The sequence below is a fragment of the Leucopleurus acutus genome (genome assembly GCF_964270905.1).
Source record: "Leucopleurus acutus genome assembly, chromosome: 5".
Taxonomy (NCBI): Eukaryota; Metazoa; Chordata; class Mammalia; order Artiodactyla; family Delphinidae; genus Leucopleurus; species Leucopleurus acutus.
The window spans coordinates 84,404,108-84,427,266 of NC_139147.1; the positions used below are offsets into that span (position 1 = coordinate 84,404,108).

The 23,159-nt window shown below is 40.8% G+C and overlaps 1 protein-coding gene across 1 annotated transcript in view; it reads left to right on the forward strand.

Annotated features, from left to right (window-relative positions):
* Positions 1–15,656: 15,656 nt before the first annotated feature.
* The window catches only part of DCUN1D1 (defective in cullin neddylation 1 domain containing 1), a 33,218-nt gene continuing 25,715 nt past the window's right edge, over positions 15,657–23,159 (forward strand). Inside the window, exon 1 of the mRNA XM_082839185.1 lies at positions 15,657–15,708. Coding sequence (XP_082695311.1) covers positions 15,706–15,708 — 3 coding nt within the window. The 5' untranslated portion in view covers positions 15,657–15,705. The remainder of the gene's footprint in view (positions 15,709–23,159) is intronic.

Consider the following 23,159-nt stretch of genomic DNA (forward strand, 5'->3'; position numbering starts at 1 on the left):
ACAAGCCACCTGCATATCCTGATTCCACTGGTCAAGAGAGGGCCCGAGATTCTCCTTCCTAACAAGCTCCCAGGCGTCTAGTCTGGGGACCACACTGAGTAGCATGCCTCTGTGGCTCTCAGAAAGTGCTCCAGGGCTAGCAGGATGAGCAATAGCTGAGAACCTCTTAGAAATGCAGTCTCAGCCCCACCCTACACCTACTGAATCAGAAACTCTGGGGATGCAACCCAGCAATCTGTTTTAACAAGGTCTCCAGGGAAGATTTTGATACATCCTAGAATTCAACAACTACAGATCTAAAGCTATGCTTAGCTGCTTCTTAACTGTTTCTGATGAGGAAATTATTTCATTTGAGATGAACCTTTGCATGTTTCTAATTTTATTCGTCTTGTGTACATTTAGACAGTTTAACTCCATTTGGGGTGGTATCTTGCTAGCACCATTGTAAAGGTTCAGGAAACATTAGCAAGAAAGTCATCATGGAGTATTTTGGGGGAATTTGTTCCTTTTTATCTTTTTTTTTTTTTTTTTTGTCTGCACCGTGCATCATGTGGGATCTTAGTTCCCCGACCAGGGATCGAATCCGCGCCCCCTGCATTGGAAGTGTGGACAGTCTTAATCACCGGACTGCCAGGGAAGTCCCTGTTCCTTGTTATCTTTACATTTAATTTTTAAAGATCACTGAAGAAAGCATTTTGTATTAATACAAGGTAATGGTTAAGATGCCAATACAAATGCCCAAAGGGACCAAATAGCCAGATGACACCTGTAAGTGAAGTGATGGGTTCAGGGAGGAGCTTTGGCCTCAGAAAACAGCTGCTTCTCAGCTCCACCCAGTCAGTGCCAGGCTGTGCGGGAATGTGGGTCCAGAGTGGGTACATCTTCCAGCCGCTTAAAAGAAGTCAGAAAGCCAACTTTTCACGTGAAATCTCTTGATTTTTAAAGGGTGGCAAACTATTCAGGTTTGTAAATATTCTGTGTGCCTAACAAGCTAGGCTTCTGTTAGTAACTCTACCTTGGAGAAACTAGTCCTAGTCCGGGAGGTGATAGGCTGGCCTTCTCCCTCTCTGTGCATCACTGAGACTTATGTCTGTCTCAGAAAGAAGAGAGAGCCAAGCTGAGGTCTATCCCCAGCTCTGGGGGTCCACAGCTGTGAAACCCCAGCTGAAACCATGTGCCATTATCCTGTGCAAGGCCAGTCAATTCTTCCCTTTAAGTAGCTCTGAGCAGCCAAGGGCTAGTGCTCATGGAACTATTTGGAACATTCTAAATTGGGAAACGGACAGTTTTACATTGTGTAATCCACCTGGAAGCAAACAATACCTAATAGTCAGGATAGTGGTTCTAGGGGCAGATTCAGATTTTGTGGGTCCTGAAGATTATACCATTTGGGGCGACTCTAAGAAAAAAAATGTGAAATTATGAATACAAAATTAGCTATGAAAGTACACAGAGGTCTTAACCAAAGGTGGGAAAATGTTTACTTTTGCAATTTTACAGAAAGCAAATGTCCAGGCCCTGGAGCTTCCCAAGTGTCCTGGCACATCCCCCTCTGTCCTGGTGACCACTGGTGTGCAGCTAGGGGTTGGGATCAGGTCTGCAGGTGTTCTGCTGATGTTCTGTTTCTTAACCTTGGTGGGGATTCATTTTACAATAATTTATTAAGCTGTGCACTTATGTTTTTTGCACTCATGCATATTTCATAATTTAAAAAATAATTTGACCGTTTTCTAAGTCAGCAAAAATACTAATTTCAGGGACTTCCCTGGCAGTCCAGTGGTTAGGACTCCTAGCTTCCACTGCAAGGGACATGGGTTCTATCCCTGGTCAGGAACTAAGATCCCGCATTGGCCAAAAAAAAAAAAAACAAAAAAAACACCTCATTTCATTGGGAAGTAGATCATCAACAAATATTTGTTGAATGAATGAATAATGAATGAGTGTTTTCAAATCTGTTCAGCCAATATATGTCAAGGGCCTAAATGTGTAAGGATCCCTGCTAGGTATTGTGTTATTAAATACTTTATAGTATTTAATATTTAAGTAAAAAGTAAAATTTAATAAAAGAAATAAAAGAATTATGTTTTATTTCACCATTTTTAAAAAGTTAATCTGATTCTTTCACTATTGTTTTATATATAAATAACTAAAAATATAAAATATAAATATTATATATATAAGCCAGATACACACTTTTTTAATTTTTTAATATTTATTTACTTATCTATTTATTTATTTATTTTGGCTGCGCCAGGTCTTAGTTGCAGCACCCGGGATCTTCGCTGCAGCATGTGGGATCTTTAGTTGCGGCATACGGGCTTCTTAGCTGTGGCATGCGGACTCTTAGTGGTAGCGTGTGAACTCTTTAGTCGCGGCCCACATGCGGGATCTAGTTCCCCAACCAGGGATTGAACCCAGGCCCCCTGCATTGGGAGTGCGAAGTCTTACCCACTGGACTACCAGGGAAGTCCCTAAGCTGGATACACACTTTAAAACAAAGAAAATATATTTAAATTTAATACCATTTTTAGCTTTAAAATTTTTTAATTTACAATCATACAATTTTTAAAAACGTTAGGTAGAGGGAACAGAAAAACAAAAGAAATTGTTATTTATTTAGCATATTCTAAAGGCCAGACATATAATATTTTTAAAATCATGCATAATTCCACCACACTTACATAACCACTATTATTACTTTATTGTATTTCCTTTCAGTCTTCTAGTTACAGGTACACTTTTTACATAGTTATAATGTTCATAAAATTTCAATCCTGATTGTTTTTACCTAACACATCATAAGTATTTTCCATGTTGCTACATGGCCTTCATAATCCTAATTTTATTTTATTTTATTATTATTATTATTTTTGCGGTACGCGGGTCTCTCACTGTTGTGGCCTCTCCTGTTGTGGAGCACAGGCTCCAGATGCGCAGGCTCAGCAGCCATGGCTCACGGGCCCAGCCGTTTCGCGGCATGTGGGATCTTCCCAGACCGGGGCACAAACCCGTGTCCCCTGCATCGGCAGGCGGACTCTCAACCACTGCGCCACCAGGAAGCCCTATAATCCTAATTTTAAAAACATCATAATTATTTCTTAGTTATTCCTGGTAATTGAACAGAATATAATTTATATATCCATTTTCCTAATCTTAGACATTCAGATTATTTTAAGTCTTTGCTATTATAAAATGAAGCAGCACTTACTTTGATTTACAAAGCTTTCTTTTTTCCTATTAGGATCATATGCTTAAGGATATACATCCCTCATTTTTCTTTTTCCTATAAACCCATATATTTTATTTGTCCACTCTAAAAAAGAACTAGTATTGTGGTGGAAGTGAGAGAGGGAAACAGGTGGGGAGATGATACAAAAAGGAAAATCCCTCATGCATAGATATTCAAAACTATTTACCTTGATTTAATCCAAGACAAACCTTCCATTTTTGTATTAAAATTCATAGAATGCATCTTTCTCCTATCAGGGATATTCTCTTACTTTTATTTGGTGACCGTGGACAGTACGCAAAAACTGACAGATTCTCTCTAGAGACTCAGTTTCTCAGGTTGTCAGATATTGTGATAGCTATCAAGAGATTTTTAGTAGCCAGATGTTTCAGGTTTGCGACTGCCCATGTTATATATGACATTTTCATTTCAATTTAATTCAAGAAATTGAGGATCTATATTGTCCCTACTTCCTGTACCAAAAATCCGAACAGGTACTGTGAGGATTTTTTTTCTGATTTGTGAATGTAGTTACATGGAAAGTCATAAAAAGCTCTTTTATTATGCATTTAATTAATTACCTTTACTTTGAAATCTGGGCATAAGTATCAGCAAAGCTCTCAGAAGCAGGCATAAACAAAACACAGGCCCTCTGCTCAAGGAGTTTATAATTTACTAGGAAATCAAGAACATAAACCTGAGTTAATTAACTTTCTAAGTAAAGTTTATGCTCTTAAGAAATGTGTAGACACTCCAGGGAAATGTAGACACAAAACGGATACTTGAAGATATTAAGGAATTATTGTTAATTTTTTAGATGAGTTACTGGTATTGTGGGTTTTTTTTTTTCCTAAAGAAGAGATACTGAAATACGAATGAAATGTTTTAATAACATCTGAGATTTGCATCAAAATGATGCAGGCCATGGGAATGAGTTGGGTATGGATGAGAGAAGGCTGCCCTTGAGATGAAATTGTAGAAGTTGGGTGATGGGTATACGGGAGTTAATTATACCATTTGGTGTACTTTTTATATATTTGAGACCATTTAGAGTGAAAAATTACACCTTATTTAGTCTTCCTTCTATTGTGATATCAAAACACTAAATATGACTGGAGCCTCAATGGTCCATCACACCATTTGGAACCCTCTCCACCTTTACCCCTGGACAGCCTGCTTGCACTTTCCTCCTGGACCTCTACCAGACCCCTATGGTTGGGTCTCAGTAGAGGCATCTACCTGGAAGGGAGATGTTGACAAAGCAGCTTGGTTAGTGAGAAACTTGACTCCTGCCTGAACTTTAAAATCTATGTTTATTTGGGAATAAAACAGAAATGATTCATCTTATGAGTTTCCTCAGGGCCAGTGAAATCCTGAATTCTCTCGGGTGAGTTTATTCATTCTGAGCTCTAATTGAAACCACAACATGGAAACCGGTTGGCTCTTCTCTTATATACTATGTCTATTAGAAGCAGTAACATCTGCCAGCACTTCAATTCCTGCCTTCCTTGGCATTGGGTTGAATTAATCAATAGAGTATATAACTAACACACACAAAAAGTCCAAATCAAAAATCTTCCAGCAAAACAAATGTAAAATTTCAAAATAAAATCTTAATTTTCTGCAGTTTTTCAAGTAAGGAGAAAATGATTCATTTTTCTTTTGATTTGAATTGTTTTGAATTAAAATTGAAATTGGTAGTATAAACCTCGTACACCCTCAGAAACTACTGACATTCCTTTTCTTGTATTCCCTCTTTGTTGACATTGTTCCCCTTAATTCATTGAATTACATCACTGTAATCATTCAAGTCACTGTTACTAAATAGAAAATCTGATGCCACTATTATTTGATTTTAGATTCATACTATACACAATGATCCCATCAATGAGAAGGGAGTAAATTTTTAATATTTTGAAAGGTCAGTTTACAATATCTATTCTAATATCGATTACTATCTAGTTTAGTGGTTCCCAAGCTCTTTACCCTTTTAGATTCTCCTTAATTATTTCTATCAACAAGAATTTTTGGTTTTAAAACAATTTTCTCCTAAACAAATAACCACATGTATTTGTTAAGAAGTTATCAAGTAATTTCTCCACTTAAAAAAAAATTATTTATTTATTTATTATTTGGTTGCGTCGGGTCTTAGTTGCAGCAGGTGGGCTCCTTAGTTGCGGCATGTGGGCTCCTTAGTTGTGGCTTGCTGGTTCCTTAGTTGCAGCTCATGGGCTCCTTAGTTGCAGCAGGTTGTCTCCTTAGTTGAGGCTCGCTGACTCCTTAGTTGCAGCTCACCGGCTCCTTAATTGTAGCTTGCCAGCTCCTTAGTCGTGGCATGCAAACTCTTAGTTGCAGCATGCATATGGGATCGAGTTCCCGGACCAGGGATCGAACCCGGGCCCCCAGCATTGGGAGCACAGAGTCTTAACCACTGGGTCTCCAGGGAAGTCCCTCCACTTTTTTTTAAGTAATGAAAGAACACATGCAGTTCATAATGAGCTTGGAGTAACATGTATTACTACCCCGAACTAAAACAGTCCCAGCTAAAAGGAAAGAATTTCAATCTTCTTTGCAGTAGAAAGCTTTTCTTTAGCTAAACCATTTCTGTTAGACTTCTTTACATATTGAAAATGGTCTGTGATCCTTATTGCTACCTTTCCAAACAGTAGTTGGGGTAATAGCTCTAATTAATAAAATTATATCATTCAAGGCTCCTATAAAAGAAACTTGGTAGCAAAAAAATAATGTATATTCTTGCAGATGATTTTTCTCCTTCTTATTGATAAGCATTATTACACATAAAATTGCATGAGCTAGTAAATAATTTTTTACTAGTATCCTTTCTGCCATTCTTTCTTTTCTGTGTTCTCTTGCTATAAGACCAATGTCCCTGGCTGTTGCCAGAGAGAAGAGGCATCCCAAAGCTTACAAGTGGACATGTGCCCACCAGGCAGGCAAGTGGTGAAACAAGTGGTTTATATTGAAGCCCTTCATGTTCTTGCCATAGTTGAGGTATAGTTGATTTATAATATTATATTAGTCTCAGGTGTACAACATAGTGATTCAAAGTTTTTATAGATTATACTCCATTTAAATTATTATAAAATATTGGCTATATTGGCTATATTCCCTGTGCTATATCCTTGTAGCTTATTTATTTTATACATAGTAGTTTGTACCTCTTAATCCCCTGCCCCTATATTGCCCCTCCCCCTCTTCCCTCTCCCCACTGGTAACCACTAGTTTGTTCTCTGTATCTGTGAGTCTGTTTCTATTTTGTTATATTCATTCATTTGTTTTATATTTTTTGTTTGTTTTTGGTTTTGTTTTTTTGTGTGGTATGCAGACCTCTCACTGCTGCGGCCTCTCCCGCCGCGGAGCACAGACTCCGGACGCGCAGGCCCAGCGGCCATGGCTCACGTGCCCAGCTGCTCTGCAGCATGCGGGATCTTCCCGGACCGGGGCACGAACCCGTGTCCCCTGCATCGGCAGGCGGACTCCCAACCACTGCGCCACCAGGGAAGCCCCATTTGTTTTATTTTTTAGATTCCACATATAAGTGATAACATACAGTATTTGTCTTTCTCTGTCTGACTTATTTCACTAAGCATAATACCCTCCAGGTCTACCCATGTCATTGCAAATGCAAAATTTCATTCTTTGTTATGGCTGAGTAGTATTCCATCGTGTGCGTGTGCGTGTGTATACAGACTCTTGCATCTTCTTTATCCACTCATCTGCTGATGGACACTTAGGTTGCTTCCGTATCTTGGCTATTGTAAATAACACTGCTGTGAACATTGGGGTGCATGTATCTTTTGGAATTAATGTGCTTTTTTTCTTTCGCTATATACCCAGGAGTGGAATTGCTGTATCATGTGGTAGTTTTATGTTTAGTTTTTTGAGGAACCTCCATACTGTTTTCTACCATGGCTGTACCAATTTATAGTCCCATCAACAGTGTAGAAGTGTGCCCTTTTTTCCACATCCTCACCAACATTTATTTGTGGTCTTTTCTTGTCTAATTGACTTTTCACACAATACTCTGAGGTAGGTATTTTGGAGATAAAGGAACTGGGGATCATATTAAGATATATGCCAACATCACCACCAAAATAAGCAGTAGACTCTTGTTCAAGCGAAGATCCAAGTAACTTGAAGCCCACGCTCTCCTGCTACACACAGCCTTGTGCCCATAGTCCTGTTGGGTTTCCTAGATGCAGGACTTGTAGAACCTTCCCAAAGACCCTTTCTTCAACTCTCATAGCTTCCACATTGCCTGATCCTAAGTTCCTGGGGTGGGTGGGCAGTGATGCCGGGTCTGTTTGGTTCTTTCTTTATATTCCTAGTATTTCACACTGTGGCTGACACGTAGGTGTTCAATGAATGTTGAAATAAATGACTGAATGGGAACAATTATACTTCCTAGAATTTTGAGCAAAGCTCAGATTTGAAGTTGGAAGGGAACCAATAATTTATCTAATCCAAATTTGCCATTCTGAGGAATTGTGGCTCCGAGGAGACAGGTATAATTTGCCCAGTCGTATGGAGATAGACTAGAACACCGTTGTCTTAGTCTGTGACTTTTTCATGTAACCCCTTGAAATTTTCATGAAATAGGCCTATTTCAAATGTTTAAAGTTGATGCCACTCCTCAGTTTGTAAGTTAAATAAGAGAAATACAAATGTAAAAAACAAAAAAGGGATCTGAACTTCATATAATGTAAAGAAAATATTCCAACTGCAGTACCTTCATATCTGACAATATTATTCATTATTTCTTTTGAGAAATCATCCATCTGAAAGACTGGAATCAAATCTTAGGCACTTCTCAGCCACAAGATCAACCAAACACATGAAACATCTGGCTCTGGGGGAAGTGGACTAAAGAGCCTGGGCTCTGAGCCATACACTTCACCCAAGGTATGTGGCCCTGTCACATCCGCCCAGCCTGAGCCAGGTGTTCTCTTACACATCTCACAGCTATGTTGTTACTCTGTAGCACTGTATCCTATCGATCAGGAATGAAAATAATCCCTTCCTCTCTCCTAACCCTCCCTCCGGCTGTTCTTTCCAGCCAGACCTGATCTGCAAATTATGCTGTCACCAACACCTCCCTAGAGCTCACCCGTGGGGCCTGACCCTAGACCTTCATGCTTGCTTCCCGTCCACTCAACCGTTAACCCCCGCACCCTTCTTCCAGGTCAGACTACCAACAAAATCAAGGGACCTCTTCAAGTTCTCTAAAATTCATTATTTTGTTTCAAAGTGGTGATCTGTAGCCACATTTTCCTTTCTTTCACTTGCAGTCAATTAAGGGTGGCCAGGTCACATTTCATCTAAAAGAACTTTGCCCTGTCATCTCCTTTCCCAAATGTCCTGAAGGGTGTTTCCAGGTCTCCCACAACAGATTAACCCATTTGGGTTTCGTCTTTAGATTCCTTCATTGACTTCCTCTTTCTGTATATTTATTTTCAAAATGATAATCTCACATTAACATTTTTTAATTGTTTTTTCTCTTTCACAGTGCTGTAGGGCTAAACTGACCTTAATATTAACTTTTTTAGTTTTACAATATTTGCACAGAAACTCTCTCTTTCACCAAACCCTTCTCTTGTCTCCAATCCCAAATAATTTCTTTGAAAAGAGTGACATATCTTGAAAGAAATAGAAAAAAATGGCATTTACTTAGTGTGTAGCCCTGAGGAAAACACCTCAGAACTCTAAAGTGCTTGTGAAGTGCATTTCAGTGTTTAATATCTACTTTTGATGGAAAATGCAGAAATTACATTTAATAGGATGACATGTTCAGGGTCAGGCAGATTATTGGTGCTTGGTAGACATTTATTAATGCGTATAGGTGATTTTCCTAGTTTGCTATACACACTGAAAACATTTATCCCAGATATAGATGCATATTTAAAGAATAATTCTTGGGACTTCCCTGGCGGTCCAGTGGTTAAGACTCTGTGCTTCCAATGCAGGGGGTGTGGGTTTGATCTCTGGTCCGGGAACTAAGATCCTGCATGCCGTGTGGCATGGCCAAAAAATAATAATAATAATTCTTATTGCCTTCCTGCTAATTGTTTTCCTCCAATTGAACTGTGTTAGCTTCCCAAATGCTAAATATTTTTGTGCTACTATTGGTTATATATTGATATTCCAGGTTTACTTTGGTTTTCATCTATTTCCCAGAAGTAAGAGTACTTATTACTCCCATTTGTTGGGCATCCACTGCAGGCCAGCCACTGCCTAAGCCAGTGCTGACCAATATAGTAGCCGTTCACCATATGTGCAACTGAGCACTTGAAATGTAACTAGTCCAAATTAAGATGCCTTTAAGTGTAACATACACATCAGATTTCAAAGACTTACCTATGAAAAAAAAGTAAAATATCTCAATAATATTTTATATTGAGTACATGTTGAAATGCTGATATCTTGGCTATCTTGGATTAAATAAAATACTAAAAACAAAACAGGTGAAGCCTGTTTCTTTTTACTTTTAAAAAATTTCAATACTAGAAAGACTTAAATGTCATATGTGCCTCACGTTTGTGGCTTGCATCGTATTTGTCAGTGCGGTGCTAGCTTTGGTGCTTCCTACTCTGCACAATGAATGAATGAGTGAATAAATGAGACAAGCTCTGCTTTCCTGATATTTGAGGACAGCTCATAATAGTCCACCAGAAAGGAATCAAACAAACTTAGGGGTTGATAGAAACTTATTACAGTTCAGCCCAGTCTCTTCATTTTGAGAATACCAAGTCCCAGAGAAATCTGCATGCCTTATTAGCTATCCACTGAATAAAGACAGAAAAGCAAGGTTTTGATTCAGTACCAGCTTTTCCTGTGTCCTCAACAGTGGAAAATGATGAGGACACCAAAAGTACCTAGGAACAAACACCTGGGATTCTAGTTGATCATCTAGCCTGCTACCTGTAGAACTGTTTCAGTCATTATGATTTCAATGAATTCACTCCTTGCAACTGAGCAGAATTGTTCTAGACAGATACCTGGGCTGAGCCACAGTATCATGTAGGAAGGACCAAGCTGAGCCAGGCAGGGAGGTCCAAGATGGACCTCCTGGGACAGTAGGGCATTGTGACATCATCAGTGATGGTCTCAGACGGTTTCCTGTTGCTGGCCCTCCAGTCTCAGCTGCTACTGCAAATTCCGTTCCTCTACCATGAGTGTGGAGCAGCTAAAATCAGCAGATTCACATGTACCTTGAGGTGAATATTCCCATTTTCCTATTTAGAAGGTGACCCACTGGAATACTGCTTTTATTGGCTCTTTTGTGTGAAGAGGACAATGGTGTCCAGTTTCCTAGGGACACTCCTTGAAGTTTATTCCCTTGTCCTGATTAAGGATTCCTTTACAAATGGTTCCGAATGTTGGGGAAAGAGTCTCAGGCAGTCATTTCTTTGGCTTCACTGGTAACATTTATCAGGGACAGGAGCGCCCAAAGCCTTCCACCTCTCTTCCCCTACTCCGGTGAGTTTGGTGTGAATTTGGGACCATGGTTCTCACATTAGACATCCCTGTCCTTGAGGCCTAATCTTGTCTGCTGTACCTTTAAAAAGTTATAATTCTGGACTGATAAAATCTAAATGTCATGTTTTGCTCTAACTAAAATAGGTTGCATTGGTCAGTCTCATTTACTCTTACATATTTATAAATAGGCAAGCTTGAATTCAATAAGCACGTTTATGTAAATGTTGGGCAAAACTGAGTCCACCCAAGTTAGGTGTGGGAGGGTGGTGTCTGTGTGTCCCAGACTAATGCCTTTGAACTGTAACTATGTCTACATAGTTACCCTGCAAGCTTAATTTTAGCTAGATGAACTACCAGAAATGTTAGCAATCTGTCTTTTCAGATTACTTATGCTCTTTCTTTTTGCTGAAAGATAGATTTTAAAAGTATGGAATCCTTGGTTTTACATGTTTCTTTAAATAGACTTGTAACAATTTTATCAGCAAATATATCTTAACATGAATTTTAAACATCTGAGGCAACAATTATTTTCAAATAGTTGCATGTTTTACCTAGAAAAATTATACTATGTACAAATACTGTATACTTGTCTATGTATCTATAAGTATACAGTGACTATGTGTGTATGCGTTTTCTCTCTATATATATACACACACACATATGTGTGTGTGTATATATACATATGTGTATCTATATATCGATATCTTTTTCCATATCTATGTATAGATACAGATATCTATCTTGTGGGGGAAAGGGAGAATGATAGTGGATTTCAGCTAGATGTTTCTATCTTATTTTTCTTGTTATATTGAGATTGTCACTGCAGAAAATCTTTACAAATTCTCTACTTAAGAAACCTCAGGGCTTCCCTGGTGGCGCAGTGGTTGAGAGTCTGCCTGCCGATGCAGGGGACACGGGTTCGTGTCCCGGTCAGGGAAAATCCCACATGCCGCGGAGCGGCTGCGCCCGTGAGCCATGGCCGCTGAGCCTGCGCGTCCGGAGCCTGTGCTCCGCAACGGGAGAGGCCACAGCAGTGAGAGGCCCGCGTACCGCAAAAAAAACCAAAAAAAAGACACCTCAACTTCTTAACAAATACTTGAAACCTCATAACATAAAAAGTGATATGAACATGTTAATGAATACTCTTTAGTTAATTAAATCTTGTAATTTATGCTTTATCTTCAGGATTTTTCCATTTAAAAAGTAATCAGGGGGCTTCCCTTGTGGCGCAGTGGTTGAGCGTCCGCCTGCCGATGCAGGGGACATGGGTTCGTGCCCCGGTCCGGGAAGATCCCACATGCCGCAGAGCGGCTGGGTCCGTGAGCCATGGCCGCTGAGCCTGCGTGTCCGGAGCCTGTACTCCGCAACGGGGGAGGCCACAACAGTGAGAGGCCCGCGTACCGCAAAAAAAGAAAAAAAAAAAAAAAAAAGAAATCAGGACAATTTTAACAAGTATGTTTCTCTAACTCAATAACGATTGAGTAATAATTCTCTACTTCACATTCAGTACTGTAGCTTGGAAATGCAGTAATGGGTACCGTTGCTACTACATTTACCATCTGACCATATGGTATAACATACATCTGCCAAGGAGGAAAGACATTCCATTACAATAACAAAAAATACAGGCACAGTCTTAAGGCAGGTAAGACATCAATTAGATAACTTCTTTCTTTTAATTTATCCAAGTATTACCACGTAGCATATATATATATATATATATATCTCCTATATGATGCTCGGCACTTATTTTTTAAAATATTCATTTATTTATTTATTTACTTTGGCTGCATCGGGTCTTAGTTGTGGCACACAGGAGCTTCGTTGCGGCACGTGGGCTCTCTAGTTGTGGCCCTCGTGCTCAGTAGTTACAGCACGTGGGCTTAGTTGCCCCCGCAGCATGTGGGATCTTAGTTCCTGACCAGGGATCAAACCCGCATCCCCTGCATTGGAAATCGGATTCTTAACCACTGGACCACGAGGGAAGTCCCTCGGCACTCATTTTGACACTGAAAACTCAAAGATGTGTGCAACTGGGTCTCTGGCCTGGAGCAGTGCACAACCTGGCAGGGGAAGTCATTATCATAGGTCATAAGTGTAATAGAAGTCTATACAGGCGGTCACAGAAGTACAGAAGGAGAAACATACCTACCAGCTGGAATCCAGGTGATGAGGTCAGCAGATAATCACAGAGAAGATGGTCTTTGAGTTGAGTGTGAGGTCTTGGTAGGAAATACAGTGTGGTGGTTAAGAGAATAGAGTCTGTAGCCAGACTATCTGGGTTTAAGTACCAGCTCTACTACATATCAGCTGAGGAACATTTGGCATGTTATTTAACCTCTCCATTCTTCAGTTTCTTCCTTGGTAGAATGGGCATAATCATTGGTCATAGTTCATAGGTTGAAGTGAGGATTATGTGAGTTAGAATGTGTCATGGGTTTAAAACAGTGCCTGGTACATGGAAAGCCCCCAGTCAGTGTTAGCCAGTCCTCCAGGGATAGCAGAATGAGAAATGGCAGGCTTGGATTGTTAAAACTGAAATATGAGGTGTATTTGTGTGGGAGGTGGTGGAAAACAGCAAGGTGAGTGGACAGATTATGGGAAGAGAGCCTTGTATGCCACACCAAAGAGGCTCACGTTTATGGAGCCCAAGGAGAGTTTTAAGGATGAAATTCAGATTTGTGTTATAGAAAGAGAACTCTGGAGCAGTGGGGAAAGAGTAGAGGCCAGAACATTGGTTAAGAGGCTGTTGATGAGAAGAGAGATAATATAGGCTTGGCTGAGGGATAGAGAATAGAATGCAAATGCAAAGTTATTTAGGTGGTAAAACTGGTGAGGTTTGGTGAGCGATTAGATTACGGTGGATGAAGTAGGACGAGTTGTGAATGACTCTTAGATTTCTGGCTTGGATGATCTGGTAAAAAGACAGGAGGAAAAGCAGGTTTGGGGATAAGGTTTTGGATTTGTCAAGATTGACAGGCCCGTGGAGTAACCAAAATTAGTGTGTAGGCCTGCCACTCAGGACCTTAGAAGTCAAGATTTAGGACTCCTCAAGACACAGGTAGTAGTTGACATTGTGGGAATGTGAGTGAGAGCATGACACAGCTCATATACAGGAAGAGATTCAGGGATAGTTCTGGAAAGCCCACGATTTAAGAGCCAAAGAGAGCTGAGCCAGCCAAGGAGAGTGGTCACAGAGGAAGGAGGAAACACAGAAGAAAGTGGATCATGGAAAATGATCGAGAGGGAATTTAAGGAAGAAGTGTTCTAATGCAGGAGATAGGTCAAGTGGGATGAGAACTAAGAGCTGTTCGCTGGAGTTGGCAATTAGGAAAAAGAGCTTAAAACCCATGAGGTATTACCTCAGTGAAGTATAACAGTATGGGGAAAGAGATACAGTGAATCCTCTTCATTAAGACCCTAGATGTTAGTTGATATTTCAGGTCAAATGCTAGGTGAATTCCTGGAGAACATCCATGGATGTGGTCCAGATTCAGGCTCGCTCCACAAGGCAGATCTGGCCTGTCCTGACCAAGCTGTTTTCCCAGAGCCTAGCAAGGAGACTGGCACATTAATATGTATACACTGAAAGTTGTTGAGAAGAATGGATGTATGCTTAGTGGTGGCCCAGGATCTGTTTTGGTAGAGTCCCTGGAGCTCCTGATACATGGCTGCTCCAGGAAGTGTTAGGAGGCCCCCAGGAGTTGCCAAAGAAGTTCTGCTGCTTTGATAAGAATTTCAAAGCCATAAAGTTATAGGGTTGATCTGGCAGATTATGCCAGGGTTGGGGGGAAAAGGATGCTGCTGAGTACAGTGATAACAGGTGAGGGTGATAACGCTTCCACTCAGGTTGGTTCTGTTCTGAAACACAGATTTTTTGGCTCAGTCTTAGATGTGATTTTCTGATGTTTGCTTTATTACCTGTTTTTCTTATTTCCTTCCTTTGTGTGTGAAAGTGTCTCATCTCTTCAATTGGATAGTCGATTTCTTAAGGGCAGGGACCACTCCAAAGAGTCTTTTCTACTCCCTGCAGCACATACTTGTCCACTTGACCCCCCAGCAGAGAATTCTGGTACCCTCAGCCTTAGCAGACTTAGAACCAAAATTAGGACAAGCCTGACATCAACCCTCGGTAAAAAAAGATGTTCGTTACTTCCCAAAACTTTACCCTAGGAAGGTTGAACTAAGTGGATATTTAGAGAAAGTGGTAGGCGCTGATATCTGCCACCAGTGTGGCATGAATGGGGCCCTGAATCCTTAGCCTTCCTCGCCTGGAACCCTAGGGCCATCCCACCAGTCTTCCTGTGGACACAGGTCTGGTTAGAGTCTGGGCCATTCCAAAGGGCATTCCAGCTCCCACATGGCTAGACTAAGGTCTCCTCTGGCATGTTCACGTGGGGGACCCTACGCAGTCCAGACACTGGACTGGGAGAAGAAAACACTTGGGGGTGCAGGTGTTTTTACTGTTTTCTTCCGTTTTGTTTTGGATATTTATGGGGAGGGGTGGTTTGGGACGGATCTAGCGCCGCAGTCCTAGCCCTTCCAGTCGCCCCCAGCTGCATAAGTTATCAGCCACAGCTCTTCCCCTCCTCGAGACAGTGTAGACACGACCCTGGCCATCGGACGGCGGAAGGAGCGCGTAGGAAACGGAGGTGGTGTCGCCCGGCCCCCCACCCGCCGGGCGCGGCGGGAGGATGTCGGCGCGCGCAGCGTGTGCGTCGCCCCCTGGCCCCCCCCCCCGCGCCCCCCGCCCGGGGGGACCCTCGCGCCCAGGGGAAGCCCCGCGCGGGGCGCCCGCCGCCCGCCCCAGTCCCTCCGCCTCCCGGAGGCCCGGGGCTGCCTCTTCGGGCCGCGCTGGGGCCGCCCCGCACTGCGCATGAGCGGGAGCCCGGCGAGCCCGTGAGAGGAGCCGCCGCCGCCGCCGCCGTCCATTCGCTGCGGAGCCGGAGGAGGAGGGGAGAGGCCTGGAGGACACCAACATGGTGAGGCACTGCGGCCGCCCGCCCCGCCGGCTGGGGGCCGGCGCAGCCGCGCACCCCCGCCCCGGCCGTCCTCCGCCCCGCGGCGACCCTGCCGCCCCGAGCTTCGGCCCGCGGCCTCCGTCCAGCTCCCCGGCGGGGCTCTCCTCCCCGCCTCTCCCTTCCTCCTTCGCCCCTTCCCGCCCGGGCGCCGCTGCTACGCGAGAGCCGAGGAGGCGGAGCGGAGCCGGGCCTAGTCGGGAGCCCCGGGTAGTTTGGGGCGCGGGGAGCGGCCCCGGGTGCCCCTTGCTGGGCCCGGCGTGGTTAGGGGAGGCGTTGGGGCGGGGGAGGGGATGGGGCAACGGCTCCGTCTCTGCCCGGCCCCCACGCCTGCTCCATTGTGTCTGGCCGGGGACCGGGGTCCGGGGTTCCGGGTGAGGAGCCTCCCCCCGCCCGGAGCCGGGGCTTCCCCCTCCGCTCTGCCGGGGAGAAGGAAAGACTTTCCCGGCTCTCCCCTCCCTCCTTCGCTCCGGCTCCAACACCCCTCAAGTCTCCAGGCAGTTTTGCTTGGGGCGGGGTAACAGCCCTGTTCCTTTCTCCATCACCTCTCGATGCGCCCCGTAGTCCTGGAAAATGGGAGTTTCACTGGCCAGTTGGAGGTTATATTTACCTCTCTACTGAGAACATGGGAGACCGCTGAGCTTGGGGGACGTGGGGGGAGGGGGGAGTACGGAAGTGCAACCTGTTCTCATTTCATAAAATTAGGAGAAACAGACTTGCTACCTTTTGGGCACATATTTTATTTCCTTGGGGTGGGAGGCGTAATTGCTTATTATGCCAGTTAAAAACCATTCGTGATGTTTAAAAAACAGTTTGTCAAGTTAGTCCCCTCTTCCTTTTTTGTTTGGAAAATGTCTTACAAGCTTGAAGATGTGGTATTCAAGTTATCTGTTTACATTTTGGTAATTATGTACCTGATTCTTGGACATTCTGTTTTTCAGAAGCTATGTTTAGTATTATAATCTGAGCATGAGTTGAATTCCATTCAGGTTACTGTATGAATAGACAGTAAAAATGATGTTTTTCTCTTTTTGCTCATGGGGAGCATAAAGGCCTCTTTGAGGAGGGTGTATGTGTGTGTCTGTTAAGGGAATGCCCCGGTGTCTTGTTTTTAGCTGGTCTTATTTCTGCTGAATGACACTTACCTAGTCTCAGCCTCCAACTTGGCAGAATTCTGGTGTCGCGCGTATGGATATGTGGTTTAGTTTGCCATATACTCAAGAACTTAGGTTCTGTGGTAAGTTCCATGAAAGTTTACCATTTGTATTTGTAAGAAAACTTTGCCATAAAGTACGGGTGATTGTTTAGATTGATGTTACAGTGTTTAAAGATCCACCAGGGCGGCTAAACAGTTTCCAATTTCTTAAGCATTTTGACGGTCATAGACATTACTCCTGAAGTTTCCAGACTCTTGGCTTGTAAGAGTATGCTTGAAGTAATGAAATGTAATTCCCTGGTAAACACTCTGTGAGAGCATTGAAATGTGTTCCGCTCATAATAGTCTCCAATCAGCATCATCCTCTGGAATCCAAAGTGTTGATAATGCTCGTTACTTGTTAGGAATTCAGGAGTCATGTGGTTCATATGAGAGTTCAGCTTGTATTGGAGCTTGTAAGCTTCTGTCCTTTTACTACTATTAAATTAGCTAGTTTTGGAACTTAGCCATAACTATTTAATTACACTACTAAAGACAAGATATCACTAATTAAAAACACTTTTTGTGGCTGAACTCAGATCATGTCACTAGAATTGTCTTGGTATGCTCTTGTTAGTTTGGAAACTAAATTATCATGGACCCTAATAGAAGTTAGGCCATAAGAATTTTCTAGTTAAGTTTTTCATTGTAAATTTATTTTACTTATAATTATTTCTTGATACAAATTTGGGGCTAATGTTTTTCAGTGTGTGTAATGCAGCCCATTTCTAGAGCACATGTTATATTGTCAATTCTGGGGCAAATTTAAATGACAGGATATCTGAACATGTTGTGTAAGAAAAAAAAATTGTTCATTTAACCTACCTGACACCCACGTAGAAAGACCAAAAATAACTCCAAAACTAGACAATATTCTGTTACCCCTGAAAATCTTTTTAAAAAGTGTTTGATTTTTGGCTTGTTTTCTTATTTGTAAGAGGACAGGATTTGATAATTTCCAAAGTTACATTCAGCTAAAAATTTTGATTTTAATTATTTTTCTTAGATGTGTGAGAAGTTTGTAGACTGTGTAACCTACTAGATTTTTATAGACTCACAGCATCATAGAATTTTTAGACCTGAAATGACTTCAGAGATCATCTGATTTACTCCTCTTCCCTTTTACAGAAGAAGAAATTGAAGATCAAGGAGGTTTTGAGGTTCAAGTTTGCAAAATTGTTAGTTGCAGAACTGAAACTAACTTTTCCTGGTTTTACTATTTCCCCCAGTATTTGTGGTACATGTAATCTTTTAACTCACATGAAATCTAAAGAAATGGTTGAAAATTGGATTTGAAATTAATTTACTCATTTAAACAGAGGGAAACCCAAGTGTTATTAATGAAAATGTTAAATAACAAAATTCAAATTAATGGTGTTAATTTACTGTGTTTTTAATGTTTTTTTTAAAAAAATGTATGGACTTTGAAATTTAAGATTATATTTTCAACAAATATCAGAGTTTGTAAGTCCAGATTAATGTAGGCCTGTTGAAGGTTGTCTCTGTAGAACTCGTTTCACATTGTTTTGCATATACATAAGTAAATTAAGGGAGGGCCTTAATTAATTTTAATAATTATTTCTTAAATGCCTACCATGTGCCAGGCACTGTTCTAGGCACTGAGGATATAGATATACACACATGTATTTTTATATAAATAAATACATATGTGTGTGTGTGTGTGTGTGTGTGTGTGTGTGTGTGTGTGTGTATATATATATATATATATATCCCCCCACTGAAAAAATAAAAATCCCTGCCCTGGTGAGGGTTACATTTTAGTAGGGAGAGACAAATAATAAACATAGCATATATTTTTCTTCCTTACTATGTTAGAAGGTGTTAAGGGCTATGGGAAAAAGCAGTGTCAGGGAGAAGAATTGGGAGTGTTGGGGCACAGTGAATTTGGGGTTGCAAAATGGTGTTTGCACCACTGATGAAGTGGGTTTTGAGCTGACTAGGAGATGAAGGAGTAAACCATGCACAGAAGTGGTCAGAGAGAGTTTGAGGAGCAGTGAGTCCAGTGTGGCTGGGGTAACGTGGTGGGGGGAGGGGGGCATGTTGGGCGTTGGAGCAGATGAGGTCTGAGTGGTAAGGAGTGGAGATGGGCATGGGTGGCTATTGTAAGGATATTGTGTTTTTTTACTCCAAGAGAAATGGGAAGCCAGTGAAGGATTCTGAGTAGTATGATAGACCTTGTTTCTACTCTCTCATAGTGTCCTATTAAAATTATAGTATACATAATTATCTTCAAAGCAGTTTTTAAAGACAACTTATGCAGTTTCTGTGTGCAGAGTTTTGAATTCTGATTAAGATGACTGTCCAATATTCAATAAAAACTAGTTGAACATCACGTTTACCTAGCCATGCTGGTTAATAAAAACAACACAACACAATCTCTTTTGTAGATTGCTTTTGAGTATGTTCTTGTAGTTTGCATGTTTAATGACCGTATGCAGAAAACTGGGCCTTTGGAAAGGAAGAAGTACCTTAATATTTACTGAGAACATAACGTCTGCTAGTCAGGCAATTCACAACTCTTATTTTATCTCCACCCCTGTTTGTGAGATAGGTATTGCTACCTTCTTTTAACATACCTGAAAAAGGAGGTTTAGTGTTTCTGAAGAGATGGCCAAGGTAAAGAGCTAGTATATGACAGAGCAGGGATTAGCAGCCTGGTCTCTGATTTCACAGTTTATTTACTCCTCTTCTTTTTTTTTTTAAAAAAACCCAGCAAGCACCCCTTCCGTATAGGTGTGGAATTTTTGATTGGTTTCACTCTGGTTTCTTCCTTATATTGAATAGTGACCTAGTTGTTTCCATATCAAATCAGATGATCTGATGTAAACATTTAATTGAAAAATTAGAACTTTTTTGGTACATATGGTAAAAAAAAAAGTTGAAAGTAAAATTAACTTGTGGTTTTTTTGTTTTTTAAGTTTTAAAAGAGCTGAGCTCATGTGAGTCAAGTGGCTCTTTTGATTTTGGCTTTGTAGGTTGGGTCAAGCATAATGAAAATCTGTGAGAAAGCCCCCTTTTAAATTTGAGTGTGTTGTTGTTCAAGTTGTGATAGTATTAGCCATGACATTTGATGAAGAGAGATAGTTCCAAATAGGATTCAGTTGCTTTGTGGACACAAACAAGCTCTTGAATAACCTGCTGACTATCTAGTTTACCTAGTCACTTTAGGTGTATACCCCCCACCTAAGAAAAAGCAAAAGCAGAAGGGGAAAATGCCACTGAAATGTCTTTCATCACTTTGTTGAATCCATTTTATATGATTAGTACCTAATCATTTAGAGTGATTAAACTGCTTATTTGCATTGTAAAATTTTAAGAGAGATTTACTTTTCAACAGTTCTTTGCTGAAGAATTCTATTGCATTATACTTTCGAATCCCTCAACACTGAATAGTGTTCAGCAACAGAGATTAAGTTGAAGTACGTGGCCCATTCCTTTGTTATATTAGGATATTTTTGTTTCAGTAAACATTTAAAGCACTTATTATACATAGGATTTTACTATTTCTAGATTTAGGGCTTGAGTAGATACCAAATCTTAGAATTAGGAAATTTCATTTTTCGAGGATCATTTATTCTCTTTATGAAACAAATATCCATGACTGTAGAATGCTAGTCATTATTGTAAGTTCTTTAACTGTGGAACTTTAAAAATCTCATTTAATTCTTTTTTGTTGTTGTTTTGTTTTCACCTCAGTAATCTTTTAGTTAATTCAAGATTTCTTTAGAAAAGATGTTTATGGAGAGGAGGAGCAAATTTAAATTAGCTACCTTGACTACTTGTTAAATGTTCAAGCAATAAGTTTGGGAGAATCAGTTGAAAGACAATGGCTAACACAAGTATTTTAGGAGGTTATTTCTATCCCATTATCAAAGATAATCAGGAATTAGCAAAAATAACTTTTTAATAGTCAAAACAGTCTTCTGTAAACCAGAATCAAAACATTTATTCCATTTACAGTGGTAGTCATCTTTTGAAAAATAATTCTGAGGATGGGGAGGAGAAAATCCTTTAAATTTTCATTAATGGAATATTTTTTAAAAAACTTTGAGGAAAATTATTTAAAAGCGTACAAAACCAGTTTGAATCTTACAGATATACTTCTGAAATATTTTTTCAGGTGAATTGCCATTATATCAATATAAAACATAATTGGGTACAACGATTACACAGTATAGTATATTATTCCACTTTTGACTTAGAAGTAATGCAGCTCCTCTCAAAGAAGAGTTCATTGTAACTGTCATTCAAAGCGCAGGAAGTGTAGGGATGAATGATAAGACCCACAGGCCTACCATGAGTAACTATTCTAAACTGCAGATTATAATTTACATGAATACTGAGGGTTTGGGTTTTTGTTTTTGTTTTGCTTAATATTTGAAATTGTATACATTTGCTTATATTATCTGGCTATAACCTGTACATGTTTTTTTTTCCCCCTCTGGGTTTCAAGCCTTCTCATTGGAAAAGGAAACCCTGACTTTCAGTGCCCCTAATTTTCCACCTCTATATAGTTAAAGCTATAGATTTTGGCCATCTTTTTAAAAATAGACTATGACAGGACTATAAACACATTTTTCCTTCCTGATGAATTACTTGTCTTAAAAATAACCAATCCACCTCTTCTCCCCTCCCCCCTTCCCAAAAAACCCTGAAAGGAAGTTCTATCCTTAAATTAGTCTTTTAGTTAGTAAGGGAATGCTTAATTTGCAATTTTTAGTCAGAATACAAATTGTTTACATTTGAAAGGGAAAAGGTCAGTTGATTACTTATTTAACTTTTCCATAAAAATAGGTGAAGAAATATTGTTCACAATTCCCCTCTCTCCCCAGTGCACACAATAATTACTCAGTGGTTGCATTTTTGCCCTTTTTGTTTTCTCTCTTACTTGACAACAATGTAGAAGAAATGGAAAACTGCATGCCTTGAAGCCAGGCACCAGGGTTTCATTTCTGGCTCTGCTACTTTTTGGATAAGTCTGTTTAGATAAAATGAGCTCTGAGGCTTGGTCTCCTCATTGGTAAAACAGAATCAGTGATAACCACCTTGCAGAATTGTTAATAATTAAATACCTAGCACAGAGTTGGCACACAGTAGGAGCTCAAATAAACGTTAGCTACCAGTGTTCTGATTATGGTGGTTGTTATTCTTTCTCCTTATTTACATAAAATTACTTTTTTCTCTGGAGTATATTCTTTGTGAACTTGTAAGGAGTCCTTACTATGTGCTAGTTACAGTTTTAAGAGCTTAACTTGAATTAGTTCAGATAACTTCACACCCTATTTACAAATGAAGAAATTGAAGCACACAGAGATTAAGTAATTTTCCCCAAGTCACACAGCAATTAGGGGGCACAGGTGGAATTAAAATCCTGCCAGTTTGATTTGAGAGTCTGCACTCTTCACCTCTCTGCTGCAGGTGGAAGGGAAGAGAGTTTCTAGCTACTCCTACCTAGATTCTTAGCCTGGCTTTCTGGTAGAACTTTACCCCTAGGTGAAAGTCTTCTCTAGGAGTAGGTAGTCTGGTTAGTTGAATTGATTTTTCTTGTACTTTTTTTTTTTTTTTGCGGTACGTGGGCCTCTCACTGTTGTGGCCTCTCCCGTTGCGGAGCACAGGCTCCGGACGCGCAGGCTCAGCGGCCATGGCTCACGGGCCTAGCTGCACCGCGGCATGTGGGATCTTCCTGGACCGGGGCGCGAACCCGCGTCCCCTGCATCGGCAGGCGGACTCTCAACCACTGCGCCACAAGGGAAGCCCTTCTTGTACTTTTGACTTCAGACCTATAATCTGTGAGAAGGCCTTTTATAGATGAGTGGTTTGGGATATTGGTAACATCTGGCTATATTTGCTGCATACTATGTATCATATGTGGAAAGTATGATTTTCTGGACTTAAACCAGCTCTTCTAAATTTCAGATGAAGTTAAACTGTTAGTCGTATGGTAAACACATGAGAACAACATACAGAGCTTTTAATGAAAATTATGGGTGATCATTACAGTGTTTGATTTTTTAAACATTTTTTTTTGTGAGCTAGATTCATCAAATCCTGAGATAACTAGAATTGAGTTAGGAAATTAATTCCTTTAAAAATATAAAGGCCTTGGGGCTTCCCTGGTGGCGCAGTGGTTGAGAGTCCGGGAAGATCCCACATGCCGCAGAGCGGCTGGGCCCGTGAGCCATGGCCGCTGAGCCTGTGC